The following is a 20,218-nucleotide window of genomic DNA, read 5'->3' as shown; positions in this document are numbered from 1 at the left end:
TTTGCACTAGCGAACTGGATGCAAGGTATGGACTAAGTAAACAAGGCTTTGAGGGGGAAGGGGAGCTGTCAGTCTAAGTTCTCAAGATTGGGGTAGTATCAGGTGGGATGTTTGAGAAGTCACATAGCAGTTTCCCTGAACTTAAACCCCATCAGCGTCCTACATACCAGGTGCAGATCATCAAGGCCTACCTTCAACCTGGGGAACCGTCTTGAGGGAAAGAACTGATTATTTCAAAGTGGTTGCAGTCACTTTTTAGAAAAAGCAGACTCCGCAGGTCCAACCCGACACATAAGAGTAGAAGATGAATCCTCATTCCTCTAAAGATTTGAACATAATTCAGAAAACTTAAGCTTCATGTTAGCAGTCTCTATCAACATGGTCTTTGAGGAAAGTCAAGGGTTTTTAATTCTTTAAGCAAGGCAGTTCTCACCAGAAGAACTTAACTCACAACTAATTTATTCCTCAGGGGTTAAAAGTTTTGGGGTGGTTGGTCTGGAAGCATTCATAAATAGAACCATGAAGTTGGCCCTACTAAATATTTCAACTGCTACTATAACCTGGCCCTCAACCCCTTTATTCATGAGGATAGATGCCTTGTGAAAGGCCACAAGTGAGTCATTAAACTACAATTACAGTTTCCAATAGAAACCTCAGTACAGGGATAGAATGGCTCAAAATTCGGCTGAGACCCCACTGCCCTTGTAGTTTTCTGTGATAACTAAGCAACTACAGCATATTGAAGGCCCATATGCACCCTCCACTTCCTACTCCCCTCAATTTATAATGGTGATGAGGCATTTCTGGCTTCAGTTTCAACTTAGGTGTGGCAAACATCTAAGTAGACTGAACAGTTAGTAAATTAGGTAAGATATTAAAATGGGGAGCAGGGTCCACATCCCTGTTGAAATAGGAGCCTGCCTGGTAACAGGTGCAAAGCATGCCTTTAACTGCAACTAACCACTTCAGTTGTGTGGTTTCTCACTGCAGGGGTGGGAAAGAAGAAATCCTGAGTTACACCCTCACCTGAAGGAACAGACCTCACAAGAGAAGCAAATAAACATTTTATTTCCACAGCACGCCTTCCCTTTTCCAAAAGAACATGAGTTCACCTCAGCCATCAAAGCAGAGGGCGAAAGCTGCAAGTGACAAGGCAAGGGGCTCCTAGAAAAATAGATTATACCCAAGGCTCTCCTCTTGGGGACCCAAACCTGTCCCCAGGCTCCCCCTCAGGGCTTGCCAAATGGAATGAAAGGCATGGAAAGGGGCTGGGAGAAAAGCCAGCTCCACTGAACAAAGGGGAGAGGAGCCTGGCAGTGAGCAGACCTGGGAGGGGTGTGGGGTGAGATGAGCTTTGCTCCTCGGTTGAGTGCTGGAAAAGGGAAGGGGGAAGAAATAATTTATTGGGTGATGTAATGGTGCGTGGTTTCAATCATGGCGACCATTCCAGATCTCTCTCAAGTGAAGCTAAATTCTGGCCGGTCTATGGAGGTAGAAATTGAGGACGGAAGGAAAGTTTAGAATCCCTCCTCCCTAGGAGAATAGACATTTATTACCCAGCTCTACCCTTTGGCCCAGCCTGCCTCCCCAAATGGCTTCCAACTCCCTCAGCTAAAATCTGCATCAGAAAATGGAATTGGAATGGGGATGTTGCCTTGCCCAAACCCTCCAGCCTCACAACTGATAGAGAGGTTGAAGAGCAGGGGTGGGGAAAAGGAAGTTAAGGAATGAAATTACAATTTCCCCTCATCCCCTACTCAAATTCCAGTCCCAGGGCTGGGCTAGGCAGACTGGGAGAGAAGACCAGGCAGCTGTTCTCATTATCAGGGACCCATGCAGACCTGTTGGACAGACATAGTAGGTGAGAGAAGGCCGAGCTGGAGGCCAGGAGGGTTCTTTAGGCTCCTAGAGGGAGAAGCAGGGGCCTGGGGTCAAGGGGGAGTGGAAAGCAACACAGTAACAAACAGTGGGAAGAGCCTTTGAGCCCTCAAACTTATGGGCCACCCTCCACCACCCGCCCCCCAAGTGCTGACAGAGGGGCCCCTGCGGGTGGCAGGATAATCAAGGGCAGAGCTTGATGCGGGTGCCCTTGGAGAGCACCCGGAAGAAAGGAAAGACACGCTCGCCCAGGAAGGCAGCCGAGAAGGTGTGCACGTGGGCTAGAGTCTCTGCGTTGTAGAAGCCCAGGCGCCCAGCTTCATAGTCCAGGTACACGCCAAAGCGCCGTGGTTTCTCACTGGGGCTCAGCAGCGTCTGTTCTGTGGAGCTCTGGGCCTGATAGCGTTTGCCGTTGGTGCCCACGCACCACACTTCCCGCTGGAGCAGGGGCTGCTGGGGCAGGTGGAGCCGGCGGCGGCGATGGTGATGGCGCGAGGAGCTGGCATCCCCGCTGCCCACAGAGGAACCCCCAGGGCCCACCTTTTCCTTATGATGGGTTGATTCACGGGCAGCGCCCACTGCCCATCCCCGCCGCCCGCCCACCTCTACCTCCCAGTAGTGCCGGCCAGAGCGGAAGCCCTGGGCCCCCAGTACGCAGCAGTCAGCCGAGAAGCGCTTGGGATGGTCAGCAACCTCCTGCCGCCGCTCTGCCAGGCGGACCCCCCGGCGGTCAGGGGACAGCATCAGGGCCGGGTGAGCCGTGTCAGGGTCCAGCGTCAGGTCCACTTGGGAGGGAGGGAGGAAGGACAAATACACTAGGGCTGGAACGGGCTGTTCCCCAGTCAGCAGCCAACTCTACAGATTGGGCCTTTCCTGCCCCCTTCCTCCCTGAATCCAGCTCCCCACACTATCCCAGAGGCCAGCCTCAGATTCCTGCAGCCTCATCTTGCTCCTCACTCTTGTTCCTAGGACACCTGACAGGTCTTCCCCCAGCCTGGCTCTTCCTGCCACTCCACCCCACTCCACCCCACCCTCCAGGCCTGCCTGCACTAGGACTACCTGCTCATGGCTTGAAACCTCAACCTCAGAGTGGCTGCCTGGATCCTGCTCCATCTCAACCCCCACAATTTCCCTGGGGCCCAAGTTCCCTCAGGACCCAGTCTCAGGTCTGTGAAGGGAAAGGCAAAGGAAAGTCGTGGAGGTGACCTCCCTACCTCTCGCAGCCTGACAGAACATCCGGCTCATTTTCCTCACGATGGCATCTGTCAGGAAGTCATGGCTATGGGGTTGGCACGGGTCAGGGGACCAGACCTCTGGGGGCTGCAGCTGTACCTCTTCACACCTGGAGGAAGGGGACCGGGCAGGGGGTGGGACCATGATATTCCCAGAGGGAAGAGCAAAAGCTGAGGGGAAGGAGAGGAGGGTCCAGGAGATGGAAACTCAGGTCCTGGGGAAGGAAGGAGAGGAGAGGGATACCCAAGAGAAGCAGGGACAGGGAACCAGATGCCACTGGGTCACAAAGGGCAAAGAGTGGGAACACACCTATTGAAAGTCTCCTTGATGTCCTGGGAATAAGAGAAACAAAAAGAGGGAGAGGGAGAAAGAGATAAAGAGAGTGTCAGCTGCACAGGGACAGCGTTCCCCGATCTCCAGTCAGAGACTGAACCTGAGCAGGAAGGGAGAAGCAGCACCCTCACGGCCCTCAACGAACACACATCCATTTCAACCACCCCATGCCTCGCCATCCCTAACTCGCCTCATCCTGCTGTGTGCAGGGATACTGTCATTTCCACAATACGACTTGCTCACCTTTTTCAGGATGTCACTGTCAAAAAGCCTTTCCTCAACTGTCATTTAAACCTCTCCTACAACCGAATCTTCATGCTTTTCACTGGGTATAATCGCCACACATACCACATTCGACATTAACTCTGTTTCCAGCTTTAAAACATGTTTTTGGTCTTCAGGTTCAATCATTGTGGGTTCCTCCCAGAGAGAAAAGAGGCAGCTCTGGACAGGTGTTTGGTAAGCACTGCCTGACAGTCAACACAGAATGCTGGGGGAACAGGGAGGGGACATTGCTCACCTGGAGCAGCCGGAGACCCCCCTGCTGGCTCCGCTCCTGGGCCTCAGCCAGCAGGCGGCTGAGCTGGGCGGCCTGCTCTGCAAGGCGACTAGCCGCGGCTCCTGCACGCCCCAGCTGGGCTTCATGCATCTCTCTGAGACGCCGTTCCAGCCCTGCCTGCTCTTCGGCCAGAAACCGTGTCAGTCGCCCAAACTCTGAGGCCACCGCTGCCAGCTCTGACTTCATCTGGCTCTGGAATGGTGCAAAGGGGATGGCAGATACCACCTCAACACACAGGAAGATAACCTCCAGTTTTGCAACTACTACTTCTCAATGCAAGGCAAAGGAGCCCTACACTCCCCAGGTCCAAGACAGTCCTGGAAAGAGGCTCATCTCCTACCAGCCTTACTTCTCAGCCTTACCAGATACCACCCCCTTGCTCCCAGCACAGTGGTCTCAAACTCACTAACCTCTGCCTGGAACACTCCTCTCCACCTGATTCTACCTAACTTGACTCATCCCTTCAGGTCCAATCTTAAATATTCCAAGACAAGCTTTCCCTCCTCTCCAGATCTAAATCGGGACCATCCCCACAAATATCACTGTATCTCTCTGTGGCACATATAATATTGAAACGTTGTGTTTAAATGACTAACTATTAACATCCTTTCCCCCACTGTACCATGAGCTTCCACTGGCAGGGACTAGGAATGTCTGTTTGCCAGTGTCCTCGAACCCTGACATAGTGCCAATCAGAGTAGGCACTTGGTAAAAATTTTTGAAATGAATAAATAAAAGAATTCAGAAATCAAAACATGAAGTTAGGGTCCTGACGCCATTAAACACAGTGACCTTAAGAAAGTCACCCAAAAGCCCCAGATCAGAACTCGGAAAAACTTTTTCTGTAAAGGTCCAGATAGTAAATATTTTTATGCTTTGTGGGCTAAGAGGCAAAAATCAAGGATATTATGTAGGGACTTAATATCCTGTAACAGAAAAAACTCCTGCCCAGTCCCACCCTATTTGCCAGGGATGGCCCTTCCTGGGTGGTGGGCACACTTTTCACACAGTTACCATCAGCTGCAGACGCTGTGAGTAGCAGGCCAGAGGAGGGTCCTAACTGACCAGACGCGTGAGGGAACAGCCGCCACGGTCAGCTTCACTCTACGCCAGGGGCACGCAGATCCTGTTACCTCTATACCCAGGAGAGCCCAAAAGTATCAACTTGGGCAGCTGGCCAGAAGCACGATGACTTCCTACTCCCAGAAAGACTCTACCATTCAGTGCCTAGCAGTTGCCAGCAGCAAAGTCCCTAATGTTCAGGTGGTGGTGAGCATGGGCCCTGGGTAGTGGCAAGGCCCAGGCACTGGCTGGGAAGGGAGGAGGGAAGAGGGACAGAAGGGGAGGTCCTGGCTTGGTCTATGAAGCTCACAGTGCCAGCCCATTCCAGCAGGGCCTGCTGGGGTTATGAAAACAGGCCAGAGGTGGGGAATGGAAAAAATATCTTAAAAGACTCCTTGGAGAAGGGCGAGCAATAATGGAAAAAAAAAAAAAAGGGGGGGGGGGGTGTGCTGAGAAAACACTGGACTAGGAAATATTAGGTCTCTGCAATGCTAACATACACTAAATCCTGCCCCAGCTTAAACACACTGGCCCCCTCTCAGGACACAGCAAGTGTCCCAGGACAGTGTCCGCCTCATGTTCAGGGCTGCTCTGCCCAGTGCCTGCATGGATCCTGGGGCCGGCAGCTTCTCTGATGGCTGCTATGTGGGTTTTGCTTTGCCCCCTTCAGGCTCTGGTGTCGGGTAGAAAGCCTGTTCTGCAGCCTTAGGACAGGCACCTAGGCCCTCCAATCCAGGCCTCAGTTTCCACTCCATTTTGGAACCAGGAATGAACATGCCTCCTGATTCTCTAAGGCCCCGCTCTCCTCAGCACCTAGGGAAAGCATCTATCCCTCTCCCAGACCTTAGCTGTCCCTTCCTCAGGGGACCGAGTCACTACCTGTGAGAGTGGGAAGCCCTACCTTCCTTGCCTCGACTGTACTGCCCATCAGCCCCTGTCGAGGACATTCACCCACCTTCAGTTCTGTCACTCGCCTCTCCTCCTTGGCTTTCATCTTCTGCACAGCCTCCAGGTGCTTCCTCAGTGGTTCCACGTGCCCCTGCAGTTTGGCCTGAGGAAATAGAAAAGTGGGGGCTGGGAGAGGCACCTGCCCTTCAGAGCCTACCTCTGCAATCCTCCCTGTAGCAAGATGGGTCAAAGCCTGATCCCTACCCCCCAAAATGGGTGTCAAGTGAGTATCATACCCCTTCCTCCACTTTCTTCTTTCAGATGATGACAAAAGCCTCCAATCCCTCTGTGCACGTCTGCAGAAGCCCTGTGTGTATTCTTTTTTTTTTTTTTTTTTTTGAGACAGAGTCTCGCTCTGTCACTCAGGCTGCAGTGCAGTGGCATGATCTTGGCTCACTGGAACCTCCACCTCCCGGATTCAAGCGATTCTCCTGCCTCAACCTTCCCAGTAGCTGGTACTACAGGCGCCCACCACCACACCTGGCTAATTTTTTTATTTTTAGTAGAGACGTGGTTTCACCTCGCCATGTTACCCAGTATGGTCTCGATCTCCTGACCTCGTGATCCGCCCACCTCAGCCTCCCAAAGTGCTGAGATTACAGGCATGAGCCACCGTGCCCGGCCGGCCCTGTGTGTGTTCTCTAAAGGTGGGAGCCTCAAGAGTAGAGAGCTCCCATGCTCACAGCTGAGGGGAAGTGGCTTGAGCCCCACACCAGAGTCTTTCTAGGGGTGCCCTCACCTTTGGTCCCTTTCCCCTTCACAGGCGATCTTCCCCAGAACTTTTCTCTCTAAATACTTTTCTGATGATTTTGTTCCTACGCTAACACCCTTCCATGGGTCACCACCACTTCCAAAACATTGACCCCACACTTCCAGCCTCACCTCTACACTCAATGTCTTCCACACAGACTCTTAAGAGGTTTGAGCACATAAAATTACTTGTCATTTCCTGAGTATAATTCCATGCTGTTCCCTCTGTCTGGGAGTGCCTTTCTCCACTTGGCCCAAGGTATTCTTCCTTTAAAACAGCTCCCTGAAAATGGCCCTGATCCTCCCCACCCTCAACTTCCTCTGTGATCCCAAGAAATATCTAATACATGACTTCCCAGGGCACCAATGACAGGTGTGCCTCCTCCAGGACACTGCGGAGTCCCTGCCCACGCTCTACTTATTTCAACTTCTTTGCTTCTTTCTGCTCATCTGCTTTCTCTCCTGCTCAATTACTTGCTAAATGGGAAAGAACACCAAAACCCCTCTTCCAAAGGTTGTAACTGTTATAGCCAATAAGCACATGAGCTCTGTGTTTCTACAATTTGTAGCCAAATACTTTTCTTTAAAGGGCTGTTAGCCCAGAATGAGTGGAATAAGCCCTACCTATTTGCTCTTTTCCTTTTCTATGTCTTCTACTAGCCTGTCTCCTTTTCTTTCAGAGAGAATATAGGGTAGGAGAGCTCCAGCCTGACTCCAATCAAGACCAGAGGGAAGTGAAGTGACCTCAGGCAAGCCATGCTTTCAGTTTCCTCAGCTTCAAATAAGAAGAGAATGGACCTCATGGATAGCACACTTAGTGCAGTGCCTGGCATGTAGCAGAAGATCAGTAAATGTTATCTAACATTTGTTCCCTATACCTTAAGCTGCCAGTGACATCCTGATAATGACCCCTGAACTAAAGAGTTTACCAAGCCAGAGTGCAAACGGCAGTTGCTGCACAGGATAAGTGGTTGTAGACAAAATTACAGTAATAATGGAATTATAGTCAACTCACGACAATAGCATGAACTACACAAAATTTGGCCTTCTGATATAACTTTCTACTTTTCTAGTCAATAATTTCTTCATTAATTCAGAATTTATAACGCTTAATTTACCATTTAGTGTTTTTCTTTTTTTTTTTTTTTTGAGACAGTCTTGCTCTGTCGCCTAGAATGGAGTGCAGCGGTGCCATCTCGGCTCACTGCAACATCCACCTCCTGGGTTCAAGCGATTCTCCTGCCTCAGCCTCCCGAGTAGCTGAGATTAAAGGTGCCCACCACCACACCTGGCTAATTTTTGTATTTTTAGCAGAGGTGGGGTTTCACCATGTTGGCCAGGCTGGTCTTAACTCCTGCCCTCAATTGATCTGCCCACCTCTGCCTCCCAAAGTAGTGGGACTACAGGTGTGAGCCACCATGCCTGGCCCCTAAATTGCTGACAAAAACAAAAATTAATAAGCACAAATTCAAACAGAGTACTATTTAAGATGTATTTTCTTTTTTTTTTTTTTTTTTTTTTTGAGATGGAGTCTCACTGTGTTGCCCAGGCTGGAACGCAGTAGCACAGTCTTGGCTCACTGCAACCTCTGCCTCCCAGGTTCAAGCGATTCTCTTGCCGCAGCCTCCCGAGTAGCTGGGATTACAGGCGCATGCCACCATGCCGGCTAATTTTGTATTTTTAGTAGAGACGGAATTTCACCATGTTGGCCAGGCTGGTCTTGAACTCCTGACTTCAAGTGATCCACCTGCCTCAGCCTCCCAAAGGGCTGGGATTACAGGCGTGAGCCACCACAGCCAGCCAGTTATAAGAGAAATTCTCAAAACATTTTTTCTTTTTTTTTGAGACAGAGTCTTGCTCTGTCGTTCAGGCTGGAGTGCAGTGATGCGATCTCGGCTCACTGCGAGCTCCACCTCCCCCCGGTTCACGCCATTCTCCTGCCTCAGCCTCCCGAGTAGCTGGGACTACAGGCGCCCGCAACCGCGCCTGGCCAATTTTCAAAACATTTAACTGTCGGGCAGACGCAGTAATCCCAGCACTTTGAGGGGCCAAAATGGGAAGATTGCTTGAGGCCAGTGGTTCAAGACCAGCCTGAGCAACACAGCAAGACTCTGTCTCTACAAAAAAACAAACAAAAAAAATTAGCTGGGCATGATGGCACACACCTCCAGTCCCAGCTACTACTCAGGATCACGTGAACCCAGAAGGTCAAGGCTGCAGTGAGCTATGATCATGCCACTGCATTCTAGCCTGGCCAGAGCGAGACCCTGTCTCAAAAAACACAAAACAAACATGTAACTGTTCAGGAACTATATTTACGTATCATTTGTGTGTTATTACCTATTCAACAAAAAAAATTTTTACAAAACATTTTGCCAAGCTACTGTTGGTTACTGCATGTACATATCTGAAAAGAATAAATAACCCACTTGTGGCCGGGCGCGGTGCTCACGCCTGTAATCCCAGCACTTTGGGAGGCCGAGGCAGGCGAATCAGAAGGTCAGGAGATCAATACCATCCTGGCTAACATGGTGAAATCCCGTCTCTACTAAAAATACAAAAAAATTAGCTGGGCGTGGTGGCGGGCGCCTGTAGTCCCAGCTACCTGGGAGGCTGAGGCAGGAGAATGGCGTGAACCTGGGAGGTGGGGCTTGCAGAGAGCCGAGAACATGCCACTGGACTCCAGCCTGGGCGACAGAGCGAGACTCTGTCTCAAAAAAAAAAGAAAAAGAATAAATGACCCACTTGTAAAATAGCCTATTAAGTCAGAAAGGGAATCACCCATATTAGTTCTATACAATAAAACTATGTATTTACATTTACTCATCACTTAATGTCAGATTAAATACGTGTATATGGCCTCCCAAATTGCAGAGCGCAGTAAACAGATCAAGAAAAGAGAGTATGGCCAGGCGCAGTGGTTCACGCCTGTAATCCCAGCACTTTGGGAGGCCAAGGTGGGCGGATCACCTGAGGTCAGGAGTTCGAGATCAGTCTGACCAACACGGAGAAACCCCGTCTCTACTAAAAATACAAAAAATTAGCCAGGTGTGGTGGCGCATGACTGTAATCCCAGCTACTCGGGAGGCTGAGGCAGGAGAATCGCTTGAATCCAAGAGGCAAAGGTTGCAGTGAGCCAAGATCGTGCCATTGCACTCCAGCCTGGGCAACAAGAGTGAAACTCTGTCTCAAAAAAAAAAAAGGGAAAAGAAAAGAGATTATGACTTTTTTTTAATTCCTCACCTACTTCAGGACCTAATACGGGATTTTCAGGCAGCTGGCATTGAACAGATTTGACTAATGCAAATTAAAATCCAGTTTCAGAAGCTCCTTGGAGCAGTCCTACAGCGGGAGGTGAAAGAGAAGGGGTGGAATGCCCATGGATAGTTTGGCCTGGGTTCCTGTTCTCAAAGTGACCACACATGATATGATGGGTATGGTTAATTAGGAACTGAGGAGATGGAAAGGACAACAGGACCTCACAATCTCTGCTAAAAATGTAGGGACTAACAGCTAGGCAATGTTACCAATGCTAGACTGGGCTTTTTAAAGATATTCTCCTACTCACTGATTCAGAAACTCTAGTGGTAGGATCCACTGTATTTTTGAAAACCTCCCCTAGTAATTCCAACAATCAGGCAGGTTTAACAATCTTTGTGTAGCCAGGCACGGTGGCTCATGTCTGTAATCCCAGCACTTTGGGAGGCCAACATGGGTAGATCACCTGAGGTCAGGAATTTCAGAACAGCCTGGCCAACATGGTGAAACCCCATCTCTACTAAAAATACAAAAATCAGCCAGGTGTGGTGGCGAGCGCCTATAATCCCAGATACTCGGGAGGCTGAAGCAGGAGAATCACTTGAACCCGGGAGGTGAAGGCTGCAGTGAGCCAAGATCATGCTACTGAACTTCAGCCTGGGCAACAGAGTGAGACTCCGTCTCAAAAAATTAAAAAAAAAAAAAAATCACTCTGTAGAAGAAATTGTTACTGGCGACGAGGTAATGTAGGTTTGTCTAGCTGTACCACTCAGAGCTGAGAAGCCCTAGACACATAACTCTGAAACTGGGGTAACGAAAATAATACCTAAATGAAGTTACAGCAGGAATCAGGAGAAGGTCTGAAAACATGAGTTATAAAACAAAAAAAGCTCTGTGCAGACCACACAGAGGCTACCCTCTCCTCCTCCTGGTCCCACTGCTTCAAACCCATCCAGTCCTTCACTAAGTAGTGCTATTTTTGCTGGCTGCCTTGCAGACAAATCTCCTTTACCTATGTCCAAATCAAAAATAAGAAGTAGGGGCAAGATATTTGTCAAACTAGAATCAGACTCCAAGAAAGTCAAATCAGAAAAGTCAAACAACAGACATCCAAATGGTGGTGGCGTTGTTAGTATACACCAGGGGAAGGGCCAGTAAATAACTAAGTCAATTCTTACTGAAGCTCTGTGGCCCTCTGTATGGTACTTAAAGCCTCTCTGACTTTGTTTCCCCATCTATAAAATGGGAATGGAAAACATCAAACTCAGTGTTGTTTGGGTTTTAACGAGACAGTCCATGAAAAGTGCCTAGTACAGTGCCTGGTATACATATAAATGTCCAGCGAATATTAACTATCAATCCTGGATAAATTAAAGTTCAAAGACACTCAGAGACTTAATCAAGATTTGACAATGCAACTTGCAGAGCCAGGTCTTCTGACTGAAAAGCTCCTCCTTTCTAGTCAGTGCATAAGAGTGACACAGAGCCAACCAAAGTCCTTGAAGACAGAACCAAGCCATGTCGTGGTAGGTGGGGAACCCACTGGGAGGCAAGTGCAGGGCATTTGGGTCTGACACTGACACTAGCAGTCATCTCTGTGTTCCTGCTTCTGAGCCTTTTCTTGTCCTTTGAAGCCCCCAGTTCTTTCCATCTCTAGGTGTCTCCATCAAGGACAGACTTAAGACTCACCCGAAAGAAAACGAGACTTCTGGTAAAGCCCTAGAGACCTGATCTGGCATCACCGGCTTTGCTCTATTTGCTTTGAGGAAGTCACCCTTCCCTGGTGGTCTTCACTGCATCTGCTCTGTGTACAGAATCCTTCTCATTCTAACCCACCTGGGTGGCAGTAAGTGCTTAGATAAGCAAACTCAGCTCACCAATACCATGAGGTTCTTTGGTGGGTGAAGAGATGTTTCCTTTTCCCAGCTCCCCTTACTTCCTCTCCGCCCCCCACTAAACTCCCATCTTCTCTCTGTACTTCTCTCACCTTGTACTCCTGCACCACCTCCTCCAATGGCACCACGCTGTGCTGTTTGTGGCTCCTGGATTCTCGGCACACCACACAGATGGCCTCTTCGTCTACCTCGCAGAAGAGCTTCAGGGCTTCTTGGTGTTTGGGACAGATGCCCTGATCGGTCACGCGGGTCCCTCGACCAGGGGTTGGGTGCATCTGCCGAATCACCTGGACCATATTGGCCAGCTGCAGGTTGGGGCGGAAGCTCCGCCGAGGAAAGCTCTTTCGGCACTGAGGGCATGTGAAGCACCTCCGAGGGGCTGGAGGCGGGGGCAGTGGGGTGACGGGGTCTAGATCCTCTTCCTCATCCTCCTCCAGCACTTCCTCCTCGTCCTCCTCATCCTCCCCCCTCAGGTCCTCCTCCATGTCCCCCAAGTAGTAGTCCAGGTCTTCCTCCTCGTCCTCCTCCTCCCACACATAGTCCATGTTGTCCCAGCTGGACCTGCTCATGCCACTGGTCCAGAACACACCCTCTTCTTCCTCCTCGACCTCCTCCTCCATGTCACCCTCGTAGTCTTCATCCCGCATGGGGGTGTCCCACCCCGCGCCAGCCCCCACAGCCTCTACTTCCTCCTCCTCTCCATCCTCCTCCTCCTCCTCCCGATCTAACTCATCCCTGTCCTCCTCATCCTCCCCACCCCACAACTGGGTTACACAAACTCGGCAGAAGTTGTGCCCGCAGCCGATGGACACGGGGTCCGTGAAGTAATCGAGGCAGATGGCGCACACCGCCTCCTCCTGAAGGGTCTGCACAGGGTTGGGTGTCATGGCAACGGCAGCCATCTTAGTGTCCAGCCAGCCAGTGTAGAGGTTCGGTGGGGGGGCGAGGGGCGGGGGTCTTCCCTACCGACGCCCTGGCGACCCGGCTCCACCCCCAGCCCTGCCCCTCCACACCTCGCCCCAAGAGCAGCCAGAGAGACGTCCTCCCGACAACCCACCCCGCCACACAGTGTTCCCTACTCCCAAACGACAACCGTGTCTCTGCGAGGGGAGGGGACAGTGCTGAGAGCCACCGCCAAGTCCCTCAGGTGGCTCTGAGTGCAAATCTGCCCCAATGCTCTCTTGGACTCCTCATAAACCCCCGCCCCCCCTCACTTCCTGGCCCCGCCCCTAGCTTCCGGCCTTCTTCCCAACACTTCCGGCGTCTACACACCACCCAAGCTCGCGACTTCCCTCTACTGTCCTCTACTCCCCCTTTTTCCCCGCGGGGCCCCAGGGCGACAGGAAATGGCGAGGAGACGCTCTAGTCTGCACTAGAGAACAGGGCGGGAGGGCTAGGACGGTGGAGGCCCACGTCTCTGTGGTGCGGGGCCGCGGGGAACGCAGAAAGAACAGAGGAACCGCCTACCCCCATCCCCCACCGCTGGGGAGAAACTTCGGGGGGTGGGGGGAGCGCTTGGCGGCCGGCTGCTTTCGGTGCTATCACCGCATCGGCCAGGCGCCATCCTACCCTCCCGGCACATCCGACTGCAGCCGATACTCCCCACAGCCGATGCCGGAAGCCAGGGGGTGGGTCCGCGGCGCGCCCTGAAGTACTTCCGGCCCTTCTAGGCAGACGACTTTGTTGTGGAGGACTCAGAGGGTCGTCCGGGTCGGACCGGGGGCGGGGCCTGAGAAAGCGCTTAGCGGGTAGGGCCGCAGACGCCCCACCCTTCCCCAACTGTAGTCGGCGTTCCGCATCCAAGGTAGAAACTGCCAACCGGGCACTGTCTCATGGTTTAGATGAACTTCCCTAACTGCCCAGCAGTGAAGAAGTGGTGACGAATCATTACATCTACATTCTCACAGCATCTCTGCAAAAATAGATGCTTTGTGCGGTAGAAATAATACTTGATGCTTAAATAGCTCTTTAAAATTTATTTTTATAGAGATTTGATGTCGATACATAATAAATAAATAAATGTTGTTTGATGCGAGAAAAATGACGGGGCCATGATTTATGTACAGAATCTCCAGTGAGTGCCAGACACGGCGTGACGCCAGGGCTGGGCCTGCAGAACTTACCCTGCTCTCAAGGCGGCTCGCGGGAAAACTCCAGATGTACGTCGTGCTTCCTAGGGGGGTGGTCAGGCCTCTGAGGATGTCAGATCAAACGCGCCAAAAACCACGAACCCTCGTGGGTGAACTGTGCTAGCCCATTACAGGAGCTGCGGACTCGGCTGCGGTGGACAAGTCCGGCCCCAGAACCTGGACGCCGCTCAGCCGGTCGCGGCAGGGGTCCCCGGGCCTGTCAGGGCGCTTGCCTAGAGCTATCCCGGCCTTCGCAGCCATGTGTATCTTCAGGACGACGCCGGCAGCAGGTTAACCAAGGTGGTTTCCGTAGTGTAGTGGTTATCACGTTCGCCTCACACGCGAAAGGTCCCCGGTTCGAAACCGGGCGGAAACACGTTTTGGTCTGTTCAGGAGAACTTCTCTCCCGAGGCCAGCCTTACCTGGCAGGAAGGACGTGTGTCCCTGCGCTTTGGAGGAACACGGACTGGGGCAAAACTGAAGCAGAGCACTAAAGTAAATTCAGCTGTCTCACTTCACCTAATCTCTTGCTTTTCCCTTCTGAAGCCTATGCAGCCATCACATGTACAGGAATCCGTACATTTCAGATCCTCGGCTCTAGTGCCTAGAACAGAGCCAGGCGCAGGCGCTTCTTAGTATTTGTACAGTGGAAACGTGCTTACACCTCTGCGGGTAACCTCCGTCTTCAGAGACAAAGTTAGAAAACAATTATAGCTGCCCGGCTAGCTCAGTCGGTAGAGCATGAGACTCTTAATCTCAGGGTCGTGGGTTCGAGCCCCACGTTGGGCGGTATTTGCTTTTGGAAAAGTTAAGGCAAGTCATGTTACCTAAGTGTACAAATGGTATTCTCTGTACCAAGACCTAGTGGGTAGCGGATTCTCCAACGGTGGATGCTAGAACTTGGACTAACGTGGTGATCTCCGATCCGTGTGTGGAAGTCCCCGAGCAGAATTCTCACCTTTGCACCCTTGCTAACTCGCGAAGAAAGAATGAGAGGCGGGTACTTGTGGACCAGTTCCTGCAGGCCAGCACCGCGGGCTATGGTGCATGCATGACCCTTTGCTGTAGTCCACTCGCCCACGGGCAGCACATATTAAGCACTTTCTGTTTACCAGACGGCCTGCCCCCGTCTTGCTGTGAGACTTGCTGTGCTGGAGGGAACAATGTGGTTTACCGAAACTGGGGTGAGACCGCAGGACGACCCCAGGCGTTCGTGAGCGTCAAAACCTATCTGATTCACTCCCACTTTACTGGGAGATTTAGTGGTTAGGATTCCGCGTTTGTCTCGCTGCGACCTGCTTTCGACTCCCTGTCAAGAAAGATGCTTTGTGTCATATGAGACACTTGTCTTCGTATATTCTTTTTTATGCTCTTGATTTTAAGAGTCTATTTTTGTGAGATGTTGCCCCACAAATACCAGTCTCCACGTTTCCCCCATACATAAATAAAGATAAAAACGGGCCATGCGCCGCGGCGGCTTATGCCTGTAATCCCAATACTTTGGGTAAGCCAAGGCGGGAGGATCGCTTGAGCCCAGGATAGCCTCGAAATTAGTCCTGCAAATATAGGCCTTTTTTCTTTTTTTCTTTTTTCTTTTTTTAGATGGAGTCTTGCTCTGTTTCCAGGCTGAAGTGCAGTAGCACCACCTCGGCTCACTACGACCTCCGCCTCCCGGGTTCAAGCGATTCCCCTGCCTCAGCCTCCTGAATAGCTGGGACTACAGGCGCGCCACCACGCCCGAGTAATTTTTTGTATTTAGTAGAAACGGGGTTTCACCATGTTGGCCAGGACAGTCTCGATCTCCTGACCTCGTGATCCTCCTGCCTAAGCCTCCCAAAGTGCTGGGATGACAGGCGTGAGCCACCGCGCCCAGCCCCGTTTTGTATTTTTAAGCTGTCGAAATCTCCTCCGCATACACACCACACCACGAGAGAAGTCTGTTGATCATAGAAAGCTGGCTTAAACTCGCTGAGCAAAAGATAGCATCGTCTTCTGTCTCTGACGTAAATCAAAGCGGGGACTTAGGAGGGCTATATAGTCTGTGAGGGCGGTCTGGGCAGAAGTTGGTCAGAGTTTGTAAATAGGCAGAGTCGCTAGTACAATCCTAGCACATAAGTTACTGGGGCTGTGGTCTTGGAACATCAGGCAGAGTCTAAACAAGCTGGTGTTCAAAGAGTTTTAAGTTTGACATTTCGTCTTGCACAAATTATTTCGGATTCTTTCGCAGACTGCGGTTTCAGGGTTATTTTTTGCCGCCTTCACTGGGACTGGAAAACAATCTTAAAGGATTCCGGCTTTTTCATGAAAGTGGAGATGAAGTGGACAGGCTTCTCTTCTTTGTCCTCCAGCAAGCCAAGGGAACGCCCGCTGGAGCTTTTTGCTACAATTCCTGCTTTCTCTCCTCTCCACCCCTTCCACCTGTCGCCGCTCTGGCCAGGTCAGGTTTGGGATACCCCTCCAGGCAAGTGACCCAAACTGCCCCGGGCACAAAGGCGGCAAGCGTTCAACAGTCGGAGAAGCACAACACACACATGAACCTGGTGGGATCTTTGGCCTCCTCCCAAACCCTGTGGTGATGGGGCCTGGGGAGACTGAGGGACTCACTCTGATTTATATTTCAGGGGGTTCCTTCAGGAGTGATGCAAACAGGGAGTATGAGGGAGTAAGACTGTCGGAGACAGGGGCTGGAAGGACACAGGCCTGGTCCATACAGGAGGCGGCCGGCGTTGGGTGAGGCGGCAGCCAGCGGGAGACGCAGGTGAAGGAGCGGGACGCACGGCTTGCAGCGGCAATAGATTTGAGTAGTTCCACAACCTAGATCCCAGGCTGAGGATGCGGGAGGGGAGGGAAGAAAAAAACAATGACTTAGGTCTCGAACGGTTGGGCGTTAGATGCTGTGAGATACCTGGAAAAACTGCCCAAGACACGCGTGGATCTGAAGCTTGGGAGAACAGTTCTTGCTGGAACCAGAGACGGAGCTAAGGTGTGGGTCCTGCTGCGAGCCGACGTGACGCTCCAGGGTCAGCCTCGGGGGCTCGGAGGCGGAGACGGGATGGGAGAAAAGCCTGCAGCGAAGAGTCCACCCAGGCCGAGGGTGCCGCGCAGTGCAAAGGAGATTGGCAGCGTCCAGTTCAGTACATGGTCTCGTAAGAGAAGGCGTCCATGGATTGGGCCACCTGGAGGCCCGTGGTGACCTTGACCAGAGAATCAGACGCACACAAGAAGGGCTCCCGCCCTGCGTCGAATGGAGCGGGCCTTCGGGGTCCCAGAGGCAGCAAGGATCCCTGATCAGCAGGACTGCGCCTCGCTTCCAAGCAATCCAGGTATTCGGAAATTAGGCGTCGGCGGCGGAAAAACATTTCACAATATTAAGCAATCGCTACTACTTTTAAATTTACATATATGCAGATCTCCATATGACAGGCGTTGAGCGTCATTCCAACTCTACATACGTACATACCTTGGATACTAGGATTGGCGAGTTTTATTTTTATAAAAATACTTAAAATTTTTCATTGAACTTTTAAAATGTAATAAAAATTTCAGATTTATCTTTAAAAACTGACTTAAAATTTTGATATTCATTAATTTATATTTTGCCGTTTATTTTAATACTTATGCATAATTCATAGAAATACATTTTTGAAAGGACATAAAAATAATTTCACTTTTTGATTTTTATGTTTACTTTAAATTACATTTTAACAAAATATATTCAAATATCGTGTACTTTGAATGCATTTTGCATTTTTTAAATCCTCTCTGTCATTACTGTCCGTAGAGCACAAATCATGTGAAAATTAAAACCTCTGGCTGTCTTCCCTGGAACCACTAGGGAAACGTATCCAGTCTTAAGCCTTGGAAGGTGCATTTGCCTTTCCTCCCGCGATGCCCGCTAGTTTTTTGTTTTGTTTTTATTTATTATTATTATTCGAGACGGAGTCTCGCTGTGTCGCCCAGGCTGGAGTGCAGTGGCGCGATCTCGGCTCACTGCCAGCTCCGCATCCCGGGTTCACGCCATTCTCCTGCCTCAGCCTCCCGAGTGGACTACAGACGCCGGCCACGATGCCCGGATAATTTTTTTGTATTTTTAGTAGAGACGGGGGTTTCACCATTTAGCCGGGATGGTCTCGATCTTCTGACCTCGTGATCCGGTCGCCTCAGCCTCCCAAAGTGCTGGGATTACACGCGTGAGCCACCGCACCCGGCCTTGTTTTGCTTTTAATTGCTGGAAGTGCCTGGGGTCCCCTTAGAGGTCACGCTTTACAGTTTGACAAACAGCATTACGCAGGGCCACAAGAAGACTGGTGTTCTGGGGAAGAATGGATCTAAAGGCCATGACTCAATGGCTGAAGGCGACGCCTGGATGTTGACTATAACACTTATAAAAATCATAGAGGAGGCTTTTCGCAACCGTTTCCGTAGTGTAGTGGTTATCACGTTCGCCTAACACGCGAAAGGTCCCCGGTTCGAAACCGGGCGGAAACAACCATGTGTTTTCCTTCCAGTTCAAAAAGGTTCTCTAGTGTGGAGTGTATGTGTCTAAATGTTTACAAATTTTGCTACATTTAGACACCAGCCGGATTTTCCAATCCATTGCCAATTAACTTCAACCTATGTATTCCATGTCTACGTCTGGAATATGAGGGTGAGAAGTAAGTGGTCTTACTAGTCATTATTAGGGTCTGCCTGCAAAGTCCCGGCGGACCAAATACAGGCAGCCGCCGGGTAATGCCACGGAATGACAGATGAACGATTAAAAAGTGCAAGAAGGCTCCGATTGGAAATCCTTGGTGGAAGTTCACGCCGTGGAAAGTGTGCACCGGCAGGCCAATAGTGATGGCGATAACTACAACGTGTACCACACATCAGGTAGTCTGCAGGTGTGGCCCTGGGCTTCCTGCAGAGGAACCTAACCTTTCTGGAAGGTTATTTACAGATGAGGCCACTGAGGCATGGACAGGTCACATAAGGCGGCGGAACACGTGAGACGGAGCAAAAGGAAGGGAACGGAAAAGAAACAGAGCACAGAGAAATTCAAGTGAAATACAGGCTGGTTCGGGCGGAGGACTGCGCCACTTCGGGCGGGCCTGCAGCCCTGACACGGCTTTTGGGTTCGCAGTGGCGGTGGAGGGCGGATCAGCCTCTCCAAGGCGTGACCGTCGGCCTCCCTCTACACCCACCCTCACTTGCAGCTCTTCGGCCTCGGGCCGTGGGAGGCGGCGGGTGAGTTGGGAGCCCGCTCCCCAGGGGCCTCTTCAGCAATCTCAAGGAAAAGGCTGCAAAGGCTTCAGAGAAGAAGCCGGAGCGGTGGTCGGGATCCCTAGTACAGCGCTTCTGGCGGGAGAGAAGCCCGGGGAAACCCACGTGCCATGCGGCCCCGGCAGCGCGGGCTGCTTCCCCGCCTAGAAATAGGCTTCCAGCTTTCTCCCACCGCGCCCGCACACTTACGCAGGGGACCAGCCGCCTCTTTCCCAGCACCTCTGCCCGACCTGAAAGTCGAATAAATGCAACATCTAAGTGGCAAAGCAAGGGTCGGGCGTGTCAGCGCGCTACTGCAGCCCCAGCTACTCGGAAACCGGGCTTAAGAGTTCGAGACCAGCCTAGGCAACATAGTGAGACTGTCCCCTCCGCCCCCGCCCCCTGCCCCATCTCTAGGAAAAAAAATATATATATATATTAATTAGCCGCGCGTGGTGGTGCATACCTGCAGTTCCAGTTACTACCCTAGGTCGAGGCTGCAGCGAGCCATGATCGCTCCACTGCACTCCAGCCTGGGCACCGAGCCCGTTAAAAAAAAAAAAAAAAAAAAAAAAAAAGGAAAAGTGGCAAAAACCAAAATTCTCTTTAACGTTTCATACATTTTAAATGCAGACAAAGCGTAATCAAAGCAGAGTCCCGTGGTGGGAAACTTGTTGGGACAGCGTTAGCATAACGTTCACAGAAAATATCAATGTCATGCCTATTTCTTCATCACCGCTCTTTCACACTTAATTGTAATTGTATACCGTCCCAGAATTTACGCATCAGAAAGTCCGGTAGTCAGCCTGGAACTCACAGACCCCATGCAGGAAAGTTCTCCCAGAGAATTCTCCCGGGCCCAACTTCTCCTCACCCCTTCCCCGCCAACCCCCCCTCGCACTCCTCCTGTCCTGTTTAACTGACTGGTTTGA

The 20,218-nt window shown here is 51.2% G+C and overlaps 1 protein-coding gene and 3 non-coding genes across 12 annotated transcripts; 3 read left to right on the top strand and 1 right to left on the bottom strand.

Moving 5' to 3' along the window:
* Positions 1-1,047: 1,047 nt before the first annotated feature.
* On the bottom strand, positions 1,048-15,377 carry TRIM41 (tripartite motif containing 41). 9 transcript variants are annotated; one of them, XM_054556687.2, is made up of 8 exons: positions 12,009-15,377; positions 6,021-6,116; positions 3,965-4,195; positions 3,421-3,443; positions 3,093-3,220; positions 2,482-2,663; positions 1,758-1,905; positions 1,048-1,483 (listed from the first exon to the last, which is right to left on the bottom strand). In XM_054556687.2, the coding sequence occupies exons 1-8, from the start codon at positions 12,816-12,818 to the stop codon at positions 1,458-1,460; spliced, it is 1,644 nt and encodes a 547-aa protein (XP_054412662.1). In that variant the 5' UTR covers positions 12,819-15,377; the 3' UTR covers positions 1,048-1,457. The 9 variants fall into 9 exon arrangements, 8 of the variants coding, with proteins under 8 accessions (XP_054412662.1, XP_009235194.1, XP_054412663.1 ...); XM_009236919.4 differs by having other exon boundaries at positions 1,842-1,905; XM_054556688.2 differs by having other exon boundaries at positions 2,488-2,663.
* On the top strand, positions 14,349-14,421 carry TRNAV-CAC (transfer RNA valine (anticodon CAC)). The gene has a single exon. It is a non-coding gene; the product is annotated as a tRNA-Val (tRNA).
* Positions 14,762-14,834, top strand: TRNAK-CUU (transfer RNA lysine (anticodon CUU)). The gene has a single exon. It is a non-coding gene; the product is annotated as a tRNA-Lys (tRNA).
* A 3,083-nt stretch (positions 15,378-18,460) lies between the features above and the next one.
* TRNAV-AAC (transfer RNA valine (anticodon AAC)) lies at positions 18,461-18,533 on the top strand. Its single transcript has one exon. It is a non-coding gene; the product is annotated as a tRNA-Val (tRNA).
* The last annotated feature ends 1,685 nt before the right edge of the window (positions 18,534-20,218 follow it).

Source organism: Pongo abelii, chromosome 4 (assembly GCF_028885655.2).
Source record: "Pongo abelii isolate AG06213 chromosome 4, NHGRI_mPonAbe1-v2.0_pri, whole genome shotgun sequence".
In the NCBI taxonomy this organism is placed as follows: domain Eukaryota; kingdom Metazoa; phylum Chordata; class Mammalia; order Primates; family Hominidae; genus Pongo; species Pongo abelii.
The sequence above is the reverse complement of the archived record's forward strand: the minus strand, read 5'-3'. Positions and strand labels throughout refer to the sequence as shown.

Excerpts from the sequence above, each read along its gene's own strand:
- TRIM41 (XM_002834776.6), bottom strand. The coding sequence starts at position 12,818 with ATGGCTGCCGTTGCCATGACACCCAACCCTGTGCAGACCCTTCAGGAG. Across the intron at positions 3,444-3,964 it reads GGGGTCTCCGGCTGCTCCAG|GACATCAAGGAGACTTTCAA; the intron begins GTGAGCAATGTC and ends TCTTATTCCCAG. Across the intron at positions 3,221-3,420 it reads ATCAAGGAGACTTTCAATAG|GTGTGAAGAGGTACAGCTGC; the intron begins GTGTGTTCCCAC and ends CCCTTCCTCCAG.